The sequence below is a fragment of the Rhyacophila brunnea genome, unplaced genomic scaffold (genome assembly GCF_057557595.1).
Source record: "Rhyacophila brunnea isolate RB1 unplaced genomic scaffold, BYU_Rbru_1.0 scaffold_1, whole genome shotgun sequence".
In the NCBI taxonomy this organism is placed as follows: Eukaryota; Metazoa; Arthropoda; class Insecta; order Trichoptera; family Rhyacophilidae; genus Rhyacophila; species Rhyacophila brunnea.
The window spans coordinates 45,397,280-45,420,360 of record NW_028232751.1 but is presented as its reverse complement, the minus strand read 5'-3'; the positions used below and the strand labels follow the sequence as shown (position 1 = coordinate 45,420,360).

The following is a 23,081-nucleotide window of genomic DNA, read 5'->3' as shown; positions in this document are numbered from 1 at the left end:
GGACAGATAACGTTAAAATTGTGACAAAATTACTTGAGATCGTCCTTGTAATGCCGGTCATATGTGGAGGTTCCATCCCATAAGCTTGTGCCAAACGATGAATCAATGTTTCTAGGTTTGTCTTCAGTAGTTTTGGTGTCACCAGCAACATAAAATTGCAGATACAATTCCTAAAAATATAAAAAAAAACTTGCAATGGCATAAGTTTAATTGTACAGGGTTATCCGACACCCGGCTCTCGCAATATATTTTAGTTATAACGTCTACTTGAACTTGCTAACACTTTTTAATAAACCATTTCTTTTATTCAATGAAAAATTCACAATTACCCACTAGAAAAAATCATATTTGCGGGCGTTGGTTAGTAATTACGGTAATTAATATTCCTTGATTTAATACACAAAAACCGATACTCAATAATAACGCAATTTGATAAGTATTTCATGTATGACCTACTAGTTTAAATTGTCACAATTAAATAGGAGTCTAGTAGCATAATTGGTTAATGTACAGTTGGCGCGATACCAGTGGTTATACGGGTTCAAATCCCGTTGAGCATCGTATTTTTTTTTAAATATGATTTTTTCTAGTGGGTGTATATCTGAGGTGTTTTCAAGTTATGTATATACAACATATGGAATGTTACATTCTCAAAATCTTGTGAAAAATTATTATTTCTTGAATACAAGAAATGGTTTATATAAGGTTCGTTTCTTTCAACATGAATGAAACAAATCAAATTAAACCATAGACAATATACATACAAATTGTAGTTGACCGGAAATGGTTTGAGATTTGACGTTTGGTTCAGTGTATCATTGAAAATCAAACCGTTCTCGGACCATCAGAAATGGTTTGACATGAAACGTCAAACCAATTCGGACGATCCATAGACTAATGGCAATCTGTCAAAGTGTTGATAAGCATTATTCGGCATTTATATATCGTGAGGTGTTCATATTAATATGTTAGATATTTACACCATAGGAGTTCACTTGAATTATATGTATTATAGATTAATAATCAATACCTATTATTCATAAGTAACCAAACGCGAACAAGACGCCGCTTTTGGTGTTATTATCTCAAAATCCAGCACTATTTTCTATGCAAGTTCGATTTAATATCATTACTATAATTATTATGTCAGACAAAGAATTTATTTTCATTTTATTTATATTTTGTAACGGAGATTCTAAACTACAAACTGTGTTAAATCAACCCGGAATGATCTTTATATTACCTAACGAATTTAATATGTTCGATTGTCGTCTAAGTCACAATATCATACTGTCGACATGAACAAGTGGTCAATAATTATGAAAAGCTCTAATCAAAAGTAATTTTTAAAAACTAGTCATACCTATAAATCTTATAAATTAACTAAATGGTTACCTATTTATGAAGCATTCTTTATATTTTGTATATTTAAAATGAATGAATACGACAGTTTGTTAAATTTGTATTATTGTAGACCATGATAGGAGGTTAGAATTTCATAACAAGTTGACGTTTCAAATATGTTTCTGTTTTAGAGACTAATATATTATGAATTAATTTTAAGTACTGGCAACACTAATTAGTTGTCAGAAAAGCGTTTCCGTGGACATTCTACCAAACGGTTCCAAATCAAATAAATCCAACGATGCCATTTGATTCGTTCAGTTCAGGTTCAATGATACGAACTTATAAAAATCATATTACGAAAATGGCAAATCTTCAACGGTCGTACTGCAAAAATTAAGGTCAGAATTTGGTAGAAATCATCGCCCAACCGAATGCTGTCTGATGAAAAAATTTGAAGAGACTGGTATTGTTTTGGATCGCCTGACACCTGTACAGGTTCATTCCGGCCCATTCATGCGAAAACATTGCTGCTATATGTGAAAATGTGGCCGTAGAACCAGAAATATTGATCCAAAAAGATCACAGCAGCTTGGTCTCTCATACGGATCTGTATGGCGAATTTTGCATAAAAACCTTCGCCTGCACCCTATAAGATCTAGCTCATTCAAAAACTAAAGCCAACGGACAACGGGCAGCATTGCAGATTTGCCCTAATACACTCAATAAATAATAAAAAATTCAAAACATTAAGTGCCCATACGCACTTGTGGAAGGCCGCTTTGCGGCTAGCCGCGGCGGCCTGCCGCCTATCGTTTTTTGTATGCCGGCTAACCGCAGCGGCCTGCGCATATCGCACTTTGCATACAAAAAACGATAGGCGGCAGGCCGCAAGTGCGTATGGGCACTTAGGGGGGACATGCTCAGCGTAGGTCAAAATGGAGCTTTTGTTCTATTTTCAAAGCATGATCCTGGACACACCTTAAACGTTGTAGATAATCTATTTATATAATTTTGAAGCCTTTTTATCCTTTATATTTATTTTAAACATTTGATGACTGCATAAAGTATTTTTATTACATAAAATAGTATTCTTTTAAACCTCTCGCTCTAATATTTTAGAATATAGTCATATTTCAGAACATAAATGTGCAGTGGTGTTAACATTTTTTACATTTATTAATTTTTAAACACATTTATAAAACTATCAGTATAATTTATGTCTACATTATTATAGTGAAATATTTACGATAATTTATTACGATTACGATTAATTTTGTTATTCAAAAAATGGGCAAGATTAACACATTTGAAGATAATTCTAAAGATACTAGTTATAAGCTATGTCTTTGACCATTCAAGTGTGATAAACATCCTACGAATAATGATTGCTTTATAATAATTATTGACCTAAGAAGAAGATAGTGTTTTTTTGAAATACGCCATTTCTTTTGGCATTCCCCAGTGGATAAGCTACAACATACGGCTGTAGCCATAAATTGACAAACTATAATTGAAGTAGGGAGTAAAATGATGTAAACGCGCGTGTTTGAACATGTACCGTTTAAAAAAAAAAAAAAAATTCGGTTAGGTAACCGAAAAAGGTAAAGGAAAAACTGATAATTCCACAGTTCAATCTTTGCGGTAAACGACTTTTTGGTTGCCAAGTATAACGCCCATTCTTTAATAAGTTTTAATTTAATAGCTTTGGGAATAAAAGAAACTAAATAACCTTGATAACTTCCTTATGTTTTATGAAGTAATCAGAAAATCGTTTCATAATTCGGAGGTGCTGTCGGCATACATCAATACAAAGTCTGTCGGCTTCCATAAGACAACTGACTATTGGTGCTGTCAAAATTGACCATTTCTCCCACTTCAAATTGATTTCATACCTGAAAATAACACAAATTTTACCATTAATTAATAGTATAAATAAAGAGGCATTTGAAAGTTCTTCAGCCTAATAAAAGATTTTTTTGAAGAACCAGACCCAGAACCACATCCTAGAACTGGAGTTCCAAATTTTACTTTGGCAGAACTGAATATGTTTCAGTGAAACTGTAGTTTTGTAGAAATGAGGGTTAAGGTTAACTCCTATGCATACTTACTTACGTTATGCATGCTACCTTGATATAAATAATTGTTTTAATACAATGGCTGCGTGTCTTAAGCGTCGGCCTACAACGACGTGGGTCCCAGGTTCGAATCCTGAGTCTGGCAAGTACACATATTGTTTTTCAATTTGTGTATGAGTCAGAGTATGGACCTAATAGGTTGAGCAAGTGGCTGACATCCATTTCTCGTGAAAACATAATCTGTCAATACAAACCTCCACTCTGTGGAGACCCATATGATCTTATTGGACATGGTCAAAAAAATGTTATTAAACAAAATATTCTTTTCAAAGATGTTGAAAGAAATCGTAACTCACTGATTATTTTTTTATAGATTAGATAGTTGCTTTATGGTGTTTATCAACTTGATGGCATTATTGTTCAAAATTTTCAAGAACCAAATTTAGTTTGGTTTGTAAAATTGTTTGACATTTTTAATTATGAACTTGAAGAATTAGATAATGGATCATTGTACAATAAATTATTCTGTAACTTCATTCCAAAAATAGATTGGTATGCCTCCAAAAATCTTGTCATTCATTAGTTTCCCTGCTTCTTTCCAGGTCACGCCAGCAACCCTTCGATCTGCAGAATACACCTGTGGTTTCCATTGTGAGAGGCTTTAATTGAGTATTCTACACTCTATAAAAAAAATGATATATGAAATGCAATAAATAATTACCCAAAAGACCAAGGGTTTACTATAAGTCGACTCTTATCGACGTCTTCTTCAGACAATTTTACAGAGAGTGCTTCGATAAGTGAGACAATGGAAATTTTCTCTGGTCGTCTTGAGGTGATGGCGGCTGTGTACTCCATCGCACTTATGTTCATATTTAACTCGGACCATTTCCCGTCACCGATCTGGAACTTGACGACTGTAGGTGCCAAGCTCACATGGATTTTTCCCACAGTGTCTGAAAATCACAACAATAAAAATTATTTCATACAGCATATTAATGCTAGCCACCTGAGGCTGCCAATGTTGAGAAAAGAATAAGCATTTCAATATAAACTATAATCTTTCATTAGATTTGCCTTTTGGTTAAATTTTATTATTTGGTAAAATAAATTTGGTCTCGAATATTGTTCATAATAACACATAAGAAGCTTTTGGTTGATAAAATGAAATTCAATATCGTCGGCTTACTATGCAAACCTTCTATGTCTGCTTTATGTAAATGTTCAGGAGAGAGTTAAAACGTATTATTTAATACATTTATTTTATACATAAAGAAGAAATGTAGTAAATAATACAATTAACTCTCTCTTGAACATTTACATAAAACAAGACATAGAAGATATGTTCGACTATTGATTACAATGAAAAATCTTTAACAGAAACTAATTGTATTTTCAAAGCGAGCCTTGTCATTCACAACTTTCTGCCCAATCAGATAACAGACATATTTCATCTTTTGATTATTCAATTAATACATAATTACACATATATTTGTCTAGATTTATCAATCTGTCTGTAAAACGTGAGAGAAGACATATTATGTAAATGTGTGAGAGAGAGGGAGACGGAACTCTCATAATAGTTTGACAGATGTTTATACTGCCCCCATAAGCAAAAACACAGCTAATGGGAAAAAGTCGATTTTGAGAAAAGAGAGGTTATCATGTTTTTCATTGATGCTTCATTAAAAGTTAATCAATTTTAATAAATGTTTCAGTTTATAATAGATTATTTTAAATTGATATTTTGATTACATAAAAATGGCAAAATTACAAAAATATTGATTATAAAACTTCACTATTGTCTTTTTATTTATGATTTTGAATGGAATAATGTCAGTTTCATAAGGAAAAAAAACAGTAAATATGTTTTTTTGCTTATAATTTAAATTGTAATGGATATTTTTGAAAAATTAAATACTTGTTTTAATGTAATGGTATTTTATTTATTAAATAATATCGGAATGACAATATATATTTTTAAATATACAAAAATTCGTCAGTTTTGGTGGGAAGACTCCCAAAACGTCATCCTATTTGTAGGCATTACTCTTCCTTATTTTTGAATTATGCATATCTTCTTTTCCTTTGTTACTCCATATGGTGCAACGCACACTTGAGGTTTTTCTATATTAAGAAGATAAGTTTTAGTCAAAATCTTCATATCGTGCTCCACAGAAGCAATACATATATGCATAAATCTATATAAACGAAGTTTTGTATTTTAAATGTATTGCCTCTGACGGCTTTGACAATCATCATGTCCTTCATGTAGGGTCTACCAGTGGTTTTCATGTGTGGCCCTGGTGGCCGCATGCGGCCACCAGCACTTTACAGAATAATATTTCAAAAATGTATTTATAAAATCATGAAATTGGTTGGATACACATGACTTGTCTTAAATTTCTTTCCACACTCAAAAATGATCCATAAACTGCTGACCTGTTAATTAATATTTGATTACCACATTTAAATATCATGTTAATTATATCTAATGGCCAGTCGCGCCAAACGCGCCAGTCGCAGTGTCAGTATTGTCAATATTGTTTTGTCAATTTTTCCTACTACTGTATACTGTGAAAGATTATTCAGTGTAATGCACTTCATAAAAAACAAATATCGAAGCCAGTTGACAGATGTAAACTTAGAAGCAGCCATGCGGCTCGCATTGGAATAAAGGAATATTGAGGAATTTCCGTTTGCATTATTTTTAAATATCAAATGTTTAGAGACATAAGTACAAATATCATTAATTTAATAAGACTAGATAGTTAGAAATGTGTTTTATGATAGATTAAGATTAAAATTAATAACTCATTTAGTGCTAACAACGGGCTGGCGCATTTTCAGTAGTTGGCAATTAGATATAATTAACATGATATTTAAATGTGGTAATTAAAAAGTAATTAACTGGTCATTAACAATTTACTTGCCATTACAATTCCTTGGATTTTGCAGCATTTTGATCAAGTTTATCCAATTGCATACTCTCCAAAACAAGATTGAGAATCTTTTTTTCACGATTCTTAGTCCAATTTCGAACTTAATCACCTTTGAGTCTTAAAATATCATTAAAAATGTAGGGCGATATGAAGTTAGTGAATGATTAATTTGAGGTTATCTCATTATTACCAGTTACATGCGGTATTACGTTTGCGTAAAAATTCTAGAATCAAAACCAAAAAAACAGTAAGCCAGCGTATTTAAGCAAAAAACAGAGCAAATCGATAGATGTGCTGTGTTTTTGCTTATGAATCATTATTTACTGTTTTGTTGCTTCGAAAAGCCTAACATTTTTGTAAAAGTAATGAACACATTATCATGATTTCTATATTAAAATAAATGATTTGCAGTTTATTTCGTTTTGCAATTATGTTGAGAATTTTATCTAGTATGTCACCTCATACTTACTTTAATTTTTCATTTTTTCCCATTAGCTGTGTTTTTGCTTATGGGGGCAGTATAGTGCAGTACTAACATAACGAGTATAAAAATATACATAAGCATAAAAATTAAGCGTAGAAAAAGTACCTATTAAACGACATTACAATTAATTTACAGATTGACAGAAAGGTATTATAAAGTATGGTCTCGGATAGGATACATGATTTTGAAAATGATATGTCTCTAAAAATGTAAATTTCCATAAATATTCTTATATCTCTCTCGCTCGATTCAAATTGAAGAGATTTCTGGAGTGAATAAATCAAAGTGAAAGTGTTAAAAAATCAAGTAAGAGGCGTTTAGATAATAAATTTGTGTATTATCGAATATACAATCAAAAGAAAAGAAACATCGATGAGGAAGAACCATCAGCTAAGCATCGCTACTCGACAAATCAACGAGTTGACTAGAATACATATTTTGATTGAATCAATTCAAATATAGTGGCACATATTGGTTACATGTCAATTGTACGTAAAAAATTTCACCGTGGCAGTTCGCCGTGAGCATTCTATCGGAAAGAGATGACCGCATACTATACGGTCTCCAACTTTATTAGATTCAATATGAACATTTATTCAATTTTCATAGCTGATTTTGGCAAAATTCATGAATTTAAGAATGAAAACCTAACCTAACCTAACAAATAATCCAGTATATTCGGCTATTTTCAAAATTTGTTTGCTGCTGGCTTCCTGTAAACTGACAAGAACCATGTTTTATTATGACATGAATTTTATGTCAGTACTATACGACCCAAAGAGGTTTGACGGTCTTTAATATGCGGCCATATATCTCCGATACAACATTTCAAAGCGAACTGCATACATACAAGTTTCCAGATACGACACATATCAGTGGGGCATTTTTGTAATATGTTACTGGCTTTTAACTATTGAGTTGCCCATAACTTGTGATTGTATCAAATCAGGGCTCGAAATGGACCGGAACGCACCGGAGCGCTGTTCCTGTTCGTGAAATCGGTAAAATTATCGCTCCGTCTCGTGGAATAAATAATTTGACCGTCTGAGCTGGATTGGCCACATAATAGAAAATCTAACACACTTATTTTTATGAAAAAAACACATAAACTTTGACAACTTTACTATGTAAAAAACTTCAGAAAACTATCGAACGCTCCGGCTGGTAAATTTTTCCATTTCGAGCGCTGTATCAAATACACGTAACTGTAATGTTACTAACCTAGAAGTTTCCATAAACCATTAGTGTTTTCAGTTACTTGCAAGACTTCTTCACTTGAACTGGTAACTGGCTGTTCTTTTTCATCTGATGGCAGAATTGTTTTGGTGAGACATCCTTCAATCTAGAAAAGGAAAATTAATATTGTCTAGTCAGTGACACATGTTTACTTAATTTAGACAACTTCTTACTCTACGAATCATCTTAAATTATAGAGAACGATAAAATCATCAAATGAAGACAATCTTACCAATTTCTTTAATTCCAATAATTGTTTCAATTTAAACAACGAAGTTATTATCTCAATGGGGCACTTGGTGGTCAAGTCTAATGAATTGTTCTTGGTCAGCATGTCTGCAAAAAGGAAGTTCAAAATATAGATATACAGTAATATAAATAAACAGTATATCGTAATAGATTTTTGGGTTATCACCGCATGTTCTTCCTTCTTCTTTCTTCAAGATTTTGGGCTCGTTGCAGAGCCCATTCTCAAGAGATAAAGTATTAAAGTGTACTGTTAGCTCTATGAATGCGAACACTGCTCACGTGTTTCAAAACGGGGTCTATTTCGCTGAGAGCAAACGTTGCTCAGAGTAAAAAGGGGGGTGATAGTGTAGTGTTAGTTGCCTCGCGAATGGTAAAAAGGCGTATGAACAAACATGAAAGGTCTCTCAGAAGAGTTTAAGCATAATTCTCGTGTAGACATTACAGAAGAAGAAGAAGACTGTCGCCGAACAAAGTCTGCACACTTTTTCTATTTTATGTTCGTTAGAATTTTTGATTAAATTTCGAAAATATCATGCATAATATTATTATGTAATGATTGTTAGCAGGAATGTTACCACATGTGGTAGCATACTTGCTATGTTGACATTTCATGGAAAAATCACTTACTAATTATCCAGCATCCCGTGAAGAACATTGGACGTATTTCCGTTTCAGGGTCTGGAGCTCCTAACAGTGTTTTGACAATGGGATCCAGCGGAATCCTTTCCTCAGCCGGGAGTGTGGGTGGTCCAAGACCTACACTTAAGGCATAAAGCAGCACCTGAAAATTATAAAACATTCAAACTTACAAAACTTCTTCTGCTTTGTTATCACGTTACAGAGGATCATGGTCTACATGAGCAGTTATTTGATCACAATTCTACTCAAGCTGTTCCTGAACACCAATGAAAAAGTTTCTGTTGCATTTTTGATCAGTCCATAATATAGGTTTTTGTCATTTTTCTATTTTACTGTTTATGTTGCCAATTATGATGTTTTTTCAAGATTTCACCATCTCTCCAAGTCAAATGTCAAAGGGATAATATCAGACAGATGGTTGAGAATCTGTCTGTTATTCTTGGATTTTCAAGAATGACTTGTTGAATGACTTGAATGTTGTTATATCACAGATCTTTTATTGATCCATATTTTCATTGCATAAAGAAATTAGGAAAGAACACGCTTTGTACAACACGAATATTAGTCAACATTGAGATGTCAGTGTCAACAAAGCTACTAAAAATAGTTTAAAATGGGGATAATTTACACTATTCCACATCTTTTAAAGTTGATTAAACTAAATGTAAATCAAAACGGCTTACCTGTATTTTTGACATGTGATCACGCTTTGAAAACATTAGGCTTAGCTCATTTAGATCTATTGACAGCAGTTTCACAGGATTGTTCACATCTCCGTGATCGTCAAAGATGTTTATAACTGCAACGTCGAATGTGATATATGCATCAAAATGATTCTGGTCATACCTAAAATAAAATATAATCAAGAGATATTTATTATTATTTAAAAATTTCGCACCTAATGGCATATATTTGCTTGGTATAATCTCGATAAGTCTAACCCACACATATTTTGAAATTCAATATAAAATACAATAAATTTCTTAATGGAATCTGGTTTTTCAGAGCGACATATTTTGAATTAATGAGGTTATAAGCAACGTTCCCTTTAATTTTTATATTGTGTGTGCGGATCATCAACGCATCTGAGCAGTGTCACTCGTCACGCTGTGCGGTAAATTTACACCCCACAGATATATCAATACTTCATACCATACATCAAAAATAATTATTAATGTACGAAACGGAGACTTCTGTAATTCGTCAAAAAATTCTTTTTTAATGCATGCATTCGACAAATTTGAATGCATAATTTTTATTTCGCCAGATTTAGGGAATATCTGTGTATTTCGATACATGATTATGACTATTTTGTACTTACAGTAAGTATATAAGCATTTTTATTTTTTCACCAATTATCAATCAACATTATCAAATAATACTTTGACTAGATCGCAATCCTATTCTTTCGTTTTTCAGGTGATTTCGTCATTATTTCCAAAACTCCACCTCTATTAAATTTTTTTAATTCAGTAATTCAAGTATTCCCCATAAATGCATTTTTAAAAGATACAACCTCCATTCAATCCACTTCTTTTCAGACATGAATTCTTCTCTTTGCATATTTGCTGCAGAGCATATGATACATTTGACCAAATGTTTCCGAATGAACAAATATTTATCACCAATTCTTACTATTTGCGAATGCATTGAAGATGACATTTCTGTTTCGACGACTTCAGAAAGCCATTCCAATTTAAATTTATCGCAGGATTTCTTCTTTATTATCGCATTTGAAATATCACATCCACTCCTTTTTGAAATTTTTAGGGGTATAATAATTGTACTATATAATAATATGTAACTGCGCAAGCAATCGTATTGTTCACTTGAATTGTTTGTTACGTACACCGAACACACCTGTAGTTGTTATTAAAATCTGGCAAAGGAAACTTTACTTTACAATATTTTTTGTGAGGACTGTGCGGGGGATGAAAACATGTGTGCGGACAAATTTTGGTAGGTGTGCGCGCGCACACGCGCATACCTTACAGGGAACATTGGTTATAAGACTGTTCAAAAATAATTCTAGGAGATAAATTTTTTATTTACTTCTTGGGTGTTGATACTCCTTCAAGAACACTGTCAGATGTTGTTGGTAGTTCTTCTGAAAAAAAAACAAAAATCAGATGTCCTAAAATGATTGAATTATTAATCATAATAAAGTTTAGATATAATAGTTATCTTAAATGATGTTTTTTTTAATCTACGATTTATTATAAATAATGTGTTGAATCTTTTCGTTTGATCGGCAGAGTATGGCATGTTCAATGGAAAAGATGTTGGTGTAGAAAATGTCTTCATTACAGGCATTAACATTAACAAGCGTGAAATTTTGCATATGATTAATAAGAAATAGGTGATCTGATGAGATACAGAGAATTCCCCATTAAAAGTTGTCAAAAACTTAATCTTCTTTTGTCTGAAGAAACTTTTCAAGAGTGAAAAGTTGTGATTTTTATACTCCCTTTTACTTTTGAAACAGAAGACCTTTTTATTTCAGGAGGACAATGAAACATAATTAGCTTGTAGTACGGTATATCAGACCTGCTTGTTTAAATTAATATCAAAATATGTACATTGCTTCTTTTTCTATATATTTTTTCACATCCATCACATACAGTAGGCCCTTGGTAACTCTTCACCCATATTTTTTCACCAATGCCGGATTATTGGATCTTTATCTTATTTTCTCCACTGTCCAACTTTCATAAAATTTCCATCTTTTTAGTTATACTTAGGGTTTTTTGTTTACGTTTTTTGTCCATCATTTTGTTTAAGTGACGCTTTCACACACGAGAGAAACAAACACGTGTTTATCTATCAAGGTCGGGCACCGAACTGCCGAGCGAACGGCTCACCTCTCTGTAATCCGGAAGTTTAATGTGAAACCTGCCGGATTATATAGCAGGAGAGCTGAGTTGCATAATGCCGGACTATTGGACGTGCCGGATTGGTGAACGCCGGATAACCGAGTGCCTACTGTAGATAATTTAAAAATCCGATTGCATTGTATTTGATCTATTATCAAGTAAGCAAAAATAACTTGTGTGACATATTTATCGGAAATAAACCTAAAAAAAATTAATAATCATTTAGGTATAAAACTTACGGACTAATATTGGGGCCAGAATGTTTTCTCTGCACATGTGATTAGTATATGGACATATTTCAATATTACCAATAGATCTGGAAAAAAAAAACTCAAAAGTTTCAAGACATTATTAGAATTACAATTAATTTTAAAAAACCTGTAGCGATCATGCTACTCTGCATTAAATTAGTGACACACTTTAATATGTAGATTTTGTTATGAAAACAAAACATTAGCTATAATTATCAGCGTTTCCTCAATCATAACTAGACCAGTAGTGTTTGTTTTGATTGAGAATTACGACAATATCTATGGTAATATATGTACTGCATTAATATAAATAAGAAGAACAATCTACAAACTAACACTCAGCTGATCGAGTCCGTCACGAGACGTACTGATATTCTCATGAGTTCTTCACTCCACATAGTACATCCGTTATTCCACTCGAATCGGGTTTCTCAGTGCATTCTTATAATTCATCTCTTGATCATATCGATCTCATCAATACATCATTACCTCGCGATTATAATCTGACATGATCCTTATTATTGTATTCAGTGTTTTCTTGTATCAACCAATAAACTCTCATCTCAACAACCAAGCAACAATGACTTTCGTCCATTGACCTTCTACCACCACCTTCATCATACCGCCAAAAATCTTACATTTAAAGCCTTTCATCAGTACTTTGGGATTTTATAAAATTATTGTAGGATAGAATTAACTTAATTTTATGTGAGGTATAAGTGTGATTCTTGACTAATTTAAAAAAAAAATGACAAATCTATAGGTAATTAATTAGCTTCTTTAATGGTGTAAAAAGTCAATTCATGTCATTCAAAGTCAGCCGTAACTGTCACTTCTTGGTGGAAAGAGATTGTATTAATTAAAATAAAACATAATAAGTCGTATAATATTAATACTATAGACCGGAGGGACTTGATGGAATTTGAATTCAAATTCTAATGGATTTAAGTTTTGTACTATTTTATTTGAGTCGTTTTTTGCGACCCGGGTTTTGCATTTCGCCTTATTAAAAAATAATATTGAAAAAAAAGTAGGTATCATGTAAGAATATTATTTAATATTAGGTACTTGTTTAACTAATAACTTTTAAGGACTGATATCATATATATATCTCATTAGTTAACACTCCATCAATTCCCAATATGTTACCATTGTTTCCAGAATGGACGATTTTACACGTCTTGAGTGTAGTATTTTTATTGTTTAAAATTACCAATGATCTATTGTTAGGTTTTGACGATTTATATATACTTATCGAGTGTGTTATTATTGATAAGGTAGGGGATTTTTACAAACACTTCAACTATTCATAATTTGTCTGTTATATATTTTTTATTGACTTAATAGGTAGGTGATAAAGTTTTTACCTCCTTTATTGTATTGCTTTGTTATATAAATTAGAGTTAATTGTATTCATTGTCGGTGTATATTTGCCTTTTGGTGAGTGTACATAGTGCCTGAAGATGCCGAAAGGTGAATCCCGGGTCGCAAAAAATTATTTAAATTAGTTTAGAATTCCATTAGAATTTTAATATGCAGTACTTATTCCACATAGTTTAATATTCATCACGACCGGTTTCACCGTTTCAATGTGACATTAGATCCTAAGTATTAAACCAATATTATGGATTAAGCATTACTACATATCGTACTTTATTATAATTAATGTAATTAATCTGAATAAAAATACGTTACACAATTCAATTTTATTTTTAACATTCTATTAGTTTGGCCGCTCTTTTACGTATATTTATTATAATAATATCAATAACAATACATTAGTATAACGTCAAAATACTGACCTTCGGCTCGCACTGCTTTTTATTTTGCGTACATATATGGAATACAACTCGTACATGTAATACAGATTCTGTAGATGTGATAATCCAAATTCGAAAACTGTAGTACTGCCAGCTGTGCATTCAATGGCCGGTCCACTGATCAGCATGTCATCGTAGAACATTGCAAGCGCTATGACAGTGATGAGATTGAAACTAAAAAAAATTAAATACACCAACTTAAGTACAAGGTGCATATGACTAGATTTCTCGCAGAACCAATCTCGCGGTTCTAATACCAAAATATTAAACAAGAAATGTATAGTACAAACCCTTGTGGTGTTATCTGAAGCAATCTGGCCGCCAGGGGTTCGGGCAGATGGTCTTTGATGTTGTTCCACCCAAGCAATGGAGTATCACAAAAAGCTGGTTGTGTTGAAATCTGTAAAATGGTAAATGGTATATTACCATTTCAAATCCAACTCTAGTGTGGATGCGGAGGTTTTATTAAAAGACTTTTTTACAAGGATTTGTTATTAACCATTTGCTAAGCTCGTTGGATGTGATAAAAAGTGATAGAATAGATAATAGAACAAAATTCATTTTACCGGTTGAGCTACCAGTGACACAATGTGCTCCCATAGACCGTTTTGCACTGTGACCCCCATTATATTCAACTGACACTGTCTGTCCTCTATAACATTGCCTGGGGTGTAAATGTTGCCAGATCTGACAGCCCTTTCGTAAATATCACGTTGCAGAGGTACCCTAGAATTGACAACCAATAATATTATATTATTATGACTAGAATACAGGAGGACCTCGACTTTCGCACATAATTGGTTCCTGAAAATGTGTGCGAATGTTGAATGTTCGTAAGTAGAGGGATGTTAATTTTTTTTTTAAATTGTGTGTATTTTAAAATATGTATTTATCAAGTAAATATAACATGTTTAAAAGGCGTTTAAGAGACATGTTTAAGTGGGGTTTGCGGGTGTTCCACTTAAAAAGTTATCAAGAGTTAACTGTTTGCCACTCTTCTTTTCTTTTCTTCGTATAGTATTTTATAACATGCTATGTCTTTATTGATCGCCCTACACACTTGAGATATGCGTTCTCCATTAGGATCACAATCTTCCATAATATTTAAAAATTTGTCAAGATGCATGAAGGCTTCATTCATATTTTTCATTGTTCAAGTCTTAATGATTTTATCAGCTTCTTCTTCCTCACTTTCATTATATATTTCATTTTCGTACACTTGTTGCTCAATTAAATATTCATTTGTTAGGGGTTCTGAGTGAGATTCTATCATCTCATTAACATCTTCATTGTTAATATCTAAGTTTAGTTCATTCATTAGGCGGACTATATCAATTGTGAAAGTTTCTGGAGTTTCATCATAATTTATAAAATCACTCATCATTTGTGGGCATAATTGTTTCCATGAACCTTTCATGGTTGACTCTTTTATTTCAGCCCACGCGTCTCCAATATTGTTTATTGCGTTCCATATATTATAGTTCTTCCAGAAATCTTTTAATGTAGGCCCACCTTCCCTGTCAGTTGCCTTGATAGCCTGAGTCATTATTGACCTCATATAATATCGTTTAAACGTAGCTATCACCGTTTGGTCCATAGGCTGTATAAGGCAGGTTGTATTGGGAGGAAGAATAGTATCATACGAACGTCCGATTGAAGCAAAAGATTCGCCGCTATCAGAAAGTCTAATAATTTCCATCTTTGCCTCGATCGTGAGAAGTTTATGAGTCCTTGATTTCTTTTTGTTCGTATCAACACTGCAGCTTTTCCGTTTCTCATTCATTTTTATAAATTTTTAGTTGACATATTTCAAATGAATAAAATTAGCAAAACGCACAACATGAGACGCCCGCACGCGCTCCTGCGCAAGACTAAACCTATCCTAGCTAGCTCACAAGCAAAGTGACGGGTGCGAGCAGGATGCAAGTGACGCAAGAATTGCACTTGCTTGTGAGCGAGCGAGAAGGGGATATCTTAACCCCACGGCCAACAGTGCGTCGTTTTAAAAAAAAACGATTTTTTTTGAAATGTGCGAAATAGCGAATTGTGCGAAAGTCGAACGTTCGTAAGTCGAGGTCCGCCTGTATACAAATTATAACAATCATAAAAAAATTCTCAATTGGCAAACATATCTATTTATGAGGTACATTACCGGAGCATAGGGGTGTCGACAGAATGAGGTTATGACAACAGAGTTTTGATAGTTAGATATTCGCTTACACTTGAAAAAACGTTATGTGAGTTTTATCCAGCTGCAGGATTCAAGCCCACGATTTACGAACTTATGAGCAACTACTATTTCATAATGTACGCTTGAATATCAAGTAATTACTGTGAAGATATAAGAATCTATTGGTATGTGAGCATATTGACGGATAAGTGCATAGATGTATATTTCAGATATTACGATCCAAATTAATTGAAAATCGGAGGATAAATTGACATTTTTGAATAAGAAAAATATAATCTCAAATACGCTATTTAGACACAATATATTTACATAATAAAGATTTGTAAAACAATACAATTTTGGTAAAAATTAGATGCACAACAATTGTTTTACTATACCCATCAATATTAAAAGTACAAATATAAGTTGGTTTGGTATATCAAAGTGGACATCTAATACATATCTTAATACGAGATTAATCTGATTAGGTAAATTTGAAAGCAAATGTACTTAATTCGCAGGTAGCATCATGTGCGAGTTTAATTTCATGCTTACAATATATAGATAAAATGCTCTCCCCAAATCGATAACAGGTCTGTGTCACAGCTCCGTGGTAATTCTATATTTTATCAACAGTGATACCCAGTTTACACATGCATGGATTTACTTGTGACAGTACGTATTATCGCGGCCATAACAAAAAATGCACTTGCAAACACATATTTTCGTGCAAATCGCAAGATTGCATGGGAGGATGAAAAAAGTTCAGAAGCTTCTAGAATTTTCACATGACAATTGGACCATGTGATATCTGCGCCTGCGCAGTAAAACGATAGCGGCGAACCTGCCGGTAAAAAAATTAACTACACCGCGCAGACACTCAATTTGTCCTATGAAAATGAAGCACACATTATAGGCGTGCAATAGTGTGTGTTGCAACCTTCAAATACACCAATATTGAATGAGCGTCATATCATATCGTACGTCATCAGTGGATAAACCGAGAGCAGTTGTCAGAAGCTTAGAATGACGTAGTCTTGACACGTGTTTAACTTTATCTTATATTTTTCCACACTCGAAATCGGTTGTCTGTTACTCTGCACCCATAAGGTATTTAAGTTCCTATTAACTTCTGTATTCCCTGAATAGTACCATACAATGACAACATAGCGTCTCGCTTACTCTTCAAGAATGAGATTGGTGAGACAGTCACTTTTACGTGTAAACAGTTATCATCGCGATAGTTTAAAACACACATTATTGTTGCATGTAAATCCGTACACGTGTACAGGCGCTATTATATCAGCAAGGTTTAACATGATATGGTTGGCATACCTGCATATTGGCTCCTCGGCATGCGGTGAAAGATTGATATGTTTAATCTGAAATTAATTAATTATAAGAAGATAAAATACTACAAAAATCATCAAAAAAATGTACAATATTCCCATTTTAAATTAAATTGACTTGTGAATTATTATCACACATAATTAATTACATGAAATATTAAATTAAATGATAATTATATTATTTATGAATGAAATAACAAAGACTAATTTTGTTACTACATATTTTCACAATCTAAAGGTGTTTTTTTAAACCCAATAGAACTTAACCAATTTTATGAAAAAATTTGAACCAGCCACCGGTAAATACGTCCTTGGCATTCTTCTAGATATAGTGGGTGTCTTCGACAGTGCTTCATGGGGCCATTAACCCGTGTTTGAAGTGCGAGCGGTCACGTTGAGCTACCAACTACCATAACAAATATATTACCCCACTATGATGCTGGTCTGCGGCAAACTTTGAGGGGCTTGCCATAAAGAATTAAAAGTTCCCCCTCACCCATCTTTGCCCACTATTAAAATAAGTGTAAAATATAATAATTAGATCTTGGGAAGATTTTCAAATACAAGATTATTTGTCTTTTGCGCGCGTTTTACAGCGATGTGGCGTGCTATTCATTTTATATTCCAAGGAAACTACTTCAAAAACCTCTAAAGTAAAAATTATTAAATAAATAACACCAGCAGGTATCATTCATGACTATTTGAAGTAAATATAAATGATCGTCGGTTTTATCATCTTCAAAATAAAACATGGACAAAACACAAAATAGATTGTCTTGTTTATTTTAATACATCTGATTTAGGAATATTAAAAAGAATGAAGGATTGGCAGTATTGGAAAATAAATATACATTCATTATCTATTCACAGTTACATATTTATATAAAAAAAATTTAATACTTAATTATTTTAATTAATACCAGTAGCGAAGGGTGGACGTAGGCTGTTAAGATCCGCCATAAATAGTGCACATTTAACTTTGTTAGTCATACATATTTGTTTTTATGAACTACTTTTAAGACTACAATTAACAGATGGTGTTGGTTAATTTTTTTAAATCAATTAAGCCCTGCCTAAGCCAAACCATAACAGTTTTGGTATACTTTGGGCGATATGACAAAATTGTGCACACTTTTTCATTCATAATTTTTGATTTCGTTATACGAGGGGAGTTCCATAAGTTCGCGAAATTGGACAGAAAAAAAAGAATATTTTTATTTTTCAATATAATCTCCTCGGACATGAAGCCACTTCTTACATCAATCAATCAATTTTTCTAAACATTTATAAAAATAATTTTCCGATTTGCCTTCAAAATGCTTGTTACTGCTGCCTGCCGGGACTCATCATCATCAAAATGTTTTCCATGTAAGTCTTTTTCATGTGTAGTAATGTCATTTGGCCTTTCACAACGGTCATCTTCTTTAAATGACTCCACCTTGTTTAAATAAATGTGACCATTTGGTTTTACCACAATAAAGAGTGCCATAAACCAATTTCTTTTTATTTTGGAATGTTTCCGCACTTTTTTCGCTGTTTTGTGGGGAATTTGATTACTGCACGGAGCTCAATATTTGACATTTTTTAAATTATCATCGACTTTCGTTTGCTTTTTTGAATATTGGAAGCGAATTAATAAAACAATCAACTTGAAATTGCGCAAGTATACCTAAAAAGGATTACCTAACAATAAAAAAATAATTTTAACCCCAATACTTGCTACTTTCATCACTGTTCCGCGAACTTATGGAACTCCTCTCGTATTAAGAATACATATTATACATAATATATTATATTGTTGGGTCATTTTTTTTAATTCATTAAGCCCTGCCTAAACAAAGCTATAATAGATAAAAAAATATTATTATATCAATAAAATATCCAAAGTTATGAGTATGTATGATTTAATTGCATAATTGAAGATATTTTATAGATAGACTAGCGAGTACCCGGCATGCGTTGCAATGCCACTCAAAGAAATAAAGTGTTTGTGTTTTAATTCTGTTTATTGAAGTGCTTTTGGATACACAATATTTTTTGTTTTCCCGTCTGGTGCATACACAAATAAGAAGGTTTTCCATCGCATAAGCAGGCCACATACAGCTGTCCATGTGAGAAGCGTGGATTTTTCAAATTTGGTATAGGAACGCATACGGGACAAACAAACAAACATTCATTTATATATATATATATATATATAGATAAGAATTTTTTGCCTATCTTCTATTATGGCTTGGTTTCGCAGTTTCATTGAATTTTAAAAACTACCCAACACCATCTGTAAATCATAGTCTTATTCAATGAAAACAAATATGTATACGTATGACTGACAAAGTTTAGTGTGCACTATTTATGGCGGATCTTAACAGCCTACCTCCACCCTTCGCCACTGCTAAATACCTATTACTTGCCTAGTTCTATTATATTTATTTATAACATTTTTATATAATGGTGAAAATGTTTTGAAGCTGTATAAATAAGAGGAAATAGACTTGAAATAAAAATTTAAATAACCAACAACTTAGTGTACGGCCTGAGTGGACAGTATTCAGCTTGTTGAGTTAATCGGTGTGCACAACTCAAACATATAACCGCGTGTGAAAATGTTTCTAGACAATGTCTTTTTTTGGTTATACATTTATACCCCCCGACCATGTCCGATCCTAATAGGATCATATGGGCCTCCACAGAGTAGAGGTTTGTATTAACAGATTTTGTTTTTTACGAGAAATGGATGTCAGCCACTTGCTCAACCTATTAGGTCCACACCCTGACTCACACACAAATTGAAAAACAATATGTGTACTTGCCAGACCCAGGATTCGAACCCGGGACCCACGGCGTGATAGTCCAACGCTTAAGCCGCGCGGCCACCGTGGGTGTTACATAAACATATAACTGTATACATTGATACCGAGAAGAATGGTAGGGAACTCACATGTATGCTGGCAGCATTCTTCAAAGGCATCACTTAATTCGAGGGAGGTGTGACGTTACGGGGTTTAATTTATATAAAACACATCTTCGATTCAAAAGCCTCCGCGCGGAGAATATATTCAATTACATTAGATTATACAGGTTAGGAATACAAGGGTTCAGCATGATTGAGATAAAGTAACATTTAAATGACAGGGACTACGCGGAGCATGTGGGTGGCCTGCGGGCACGCGGCATTCGAATAGATAACACTTCACTTTGCATTCTTTTTTACATGGACGCGTTTGCACATTATTTAATTTAGTTTCGCGGGCACTTTGATGTTTATCGAGATATTAATCGACAACCACGCGGGGTTCGGGACGTACCAGTCGGCGGGCGGGCGAATGCACGCGTCGCTTTTTCGCCACCCGCGATACGCGACCTCGCGCCGCTTCGGTATTTTGAGTGACACCCCGGTCGTAGGTAGATTTGAACTGTCCGCAAAACTATTTTTTCAAGGGACGCTTTCCCCTCGCGGGGTAAGGGATAAGTTGCTTAACAAAACTCAAACGAATTACGGTATTTTTCGCTCCGGAGTGGGCGACCGCCAATGCCCTTGGTTGCAGGCAGGTACTTTCCTTTGTAACCTTGGGTACCTGAGATTCACATCGTCGTTTTGAAAGATAATGTTTGTAATATTGGACGTAAGGTAGGGCTGTGGAACCTTTTAGTTGGGAGGTGTTTCGATATTGATGTTAAATTGTTGATCTAGAATTTGAAACTGTCGCGCCGGGGTCTTTTCTTTTTTGTCTGGTAACAACATTTATACAGTTATATGTTTAAGTTACGCACGCCGCTCAAAGCCCCGCCGAACGCTGTCCGCTCAGGCCGTACACTTAATGTTTGTTATTTCTTAATTATCCATTCTACCAAGAAATAACAGTAAAAAAATGATAATAGAATTTTATTACCCCTAATATGAAGGTGTATGCATCAGATAAGTCCACGCCATCTCTTGCAAGTGGAATAAAAACTCGAATGAACGTACACTTGAAGTACAACAAAGGTAGTTTCCGAGCGTCCCATGTTTCGGCACTGAAAGACAAAGAAAATATTTTTAACTAACTTTAAGTATCAAATATATATTATTATTATTAAAACAGATTGAAACAAATTAATTCAGTTTTTTTGTTAGATATTGACCATCTCATGTAATGGAATGTAAACCGCGAAATATATTATGGTGCATGTCGCTTACTATCACGTGACGTCACAGTAAGCTACCGTTACAGGAACAAAACTCTTGGCGTTTAAAATGTTATCAGACTAATGCTCTCATCCCGTAGCACATTTTGAACCTTTAAACCAACATTATCAGTTAAGTTAAGCAAAATCTGCCGAAATCACCAGAACAACAATGAGGTCACCTCACGTTGTTTTGATGCTTTGCAATGATGTTTTGCAATGACCGTTTTTTATCATTTTATACATGTCTACACATTTTTGAATCATGTCAAAATCGCGTGTTTTTGTATTTAGTGGTTGGCACTATGTATTTTCTATAAAAATGTTTTCTATTATCTATGATATGCGGGTTGGGTTCCGTTCAAAATATTATTGAATTTACAGAGACTCGTTACTAGGTTACTCCATCATTGAATTTCCAGAGATCGTGTTTGTTCAAAATATTCTGCAAATGACGAAACCATAGACTAAATTTGTCATAGTGACAGCATGACAGTGCACAACATGCATTTCAATATAATCACAACTTTAATAACGGGTTAATACCAGAGCTGTAGTTTAAAAAAAGGTATACTTACTTAAGGTAATTTAGAATATTCGTTGCCACATCCGGTGGTTCAGTGGCTTGATCAATATTTATATTTTGACAGGTGGTTGGCAACAGTGCTGGATAAAACACAGATATGAACGGTAGTAGATGGATTGGACTCAATATTATGTCGATCATCTGGAGACCAACGTCCACTTCTAATAAATCATTTGTACCAGTCGACTGTAATAATAAAAAAAAGATTTAAGTGACATTGACAGACTGTAGAAAAGAGAAATCTTTGCACCAGTGCGAAGATTCCATACTAGGCTATTATTTAAAGCCTACCTTCTTACTGTTCTCTGAAGATGACAGTAATTAAGTAAAAATGAATCTTAACTCAATAAATAATATATTTTATTAATCTATAACAGGTTTATGCTTAGTCTTAGATATCAAAGGCCACTTTTTTCTAGAATCTCGTCTTCTACATATTTAAAACTTTTTAAAGCTTATTTTACGCATCCAGAAGAAATTTCTTCGATGTCTTTATTTTAAGACATATAATTATTTTCCTTTCAATACCTCGCCAAATAAGTACTTTCCGACTGCCTATCTACAAGGCATTCTCACTTTTCACTCTCTTGAATCTTGTAGGTCACTTCTGCTCTTAAGACATTTTTGCCTGTGTCTGTATGGTTTCCAATCCTGGCGTCCTAAAGAATTTTAATTTATATGCACCTGTCAATTACCTACATGGTCGCAGCTATGACCTATTCTGGATCGGAACCATTTTCTTGTGTCAAGCCTATCGGACACCATTAGAGCAATTAGGGGTGCAAAACTAGTCAATGCACTCCCCAAAGACATACATTTACAGTGATATGTTGTCTATTTGTGAACCTCCAGAATATTGATTTGTTATGTCCACAATGTTTTATTTTTTAAATAAA

At 33.5% G+C, this 23,081-nt stretch overlaps 1 protein-coding gene across 2 annotated transcripts in view; it reads right to left on the bottom strand.

Moving 5' to 3' along the window:
• The window catches only part of Vps13B (vacuolar protein sorting 13B), a 150,800-nt gene that overhangs the window by 71,014 nt on the left and 56,705 nt on the right, over positions 1-23,081 (bottom strand). For both annotated transcript variants that reach the window (XM_085944956.1, XM_085944964.1), the window contains exons 31-45: positions 22,178-22,371; positions 21,326-21,449; positions 17,422-17,468; positions 14,483-14,642; positions 14,207-14,316; positions 13,899-14,090; positions 12,085-12,161; positions 11,025-11,079; positions 9,656-9,818; positions 8,961-9,114; positions 8,317-8,420; positions 8,070-8,190; positions 4,144-4,378; positions 3,077-3,239; positions 34-170 (exon numbers count right to left, since the gene is read on the bottom strand). In XM_085944956.1, the coding sequence (XP_085801082.1) occupies positions 34-170; positions 3,077-3,239; positions 4,144-4,378; positions 8,070-8,190; positions 8,317-8,420; positions 8,961-9,114; positions 9,656-9,818; positions 11,025-11,079; positions 12,085-12,161; positions 13,899-14,090; positions 14,207-14,316; positions 14,483-14,642; positions 17,422-17,468; positions 21,326-21,449; positions 22,178-22,371 (2,036 nt within the window). The remainder of the gene's footprint in view (positions 1-33; positions 171-3,076; positions 3,240-4,143; positions 4,379-8,069; positions 8,191-8,316; positions 8,421-8,960; positions 9,115-9,655; positions 9,819-11,024; positions 11,080-12,084; positions 12,162-13,898; positions 14,091-14,206; positions 14,317-14,482; positions 14,643-17,421; positions 17,469-21,325; positions 21,450-22,177; positions 22,372-23,081) is intronic.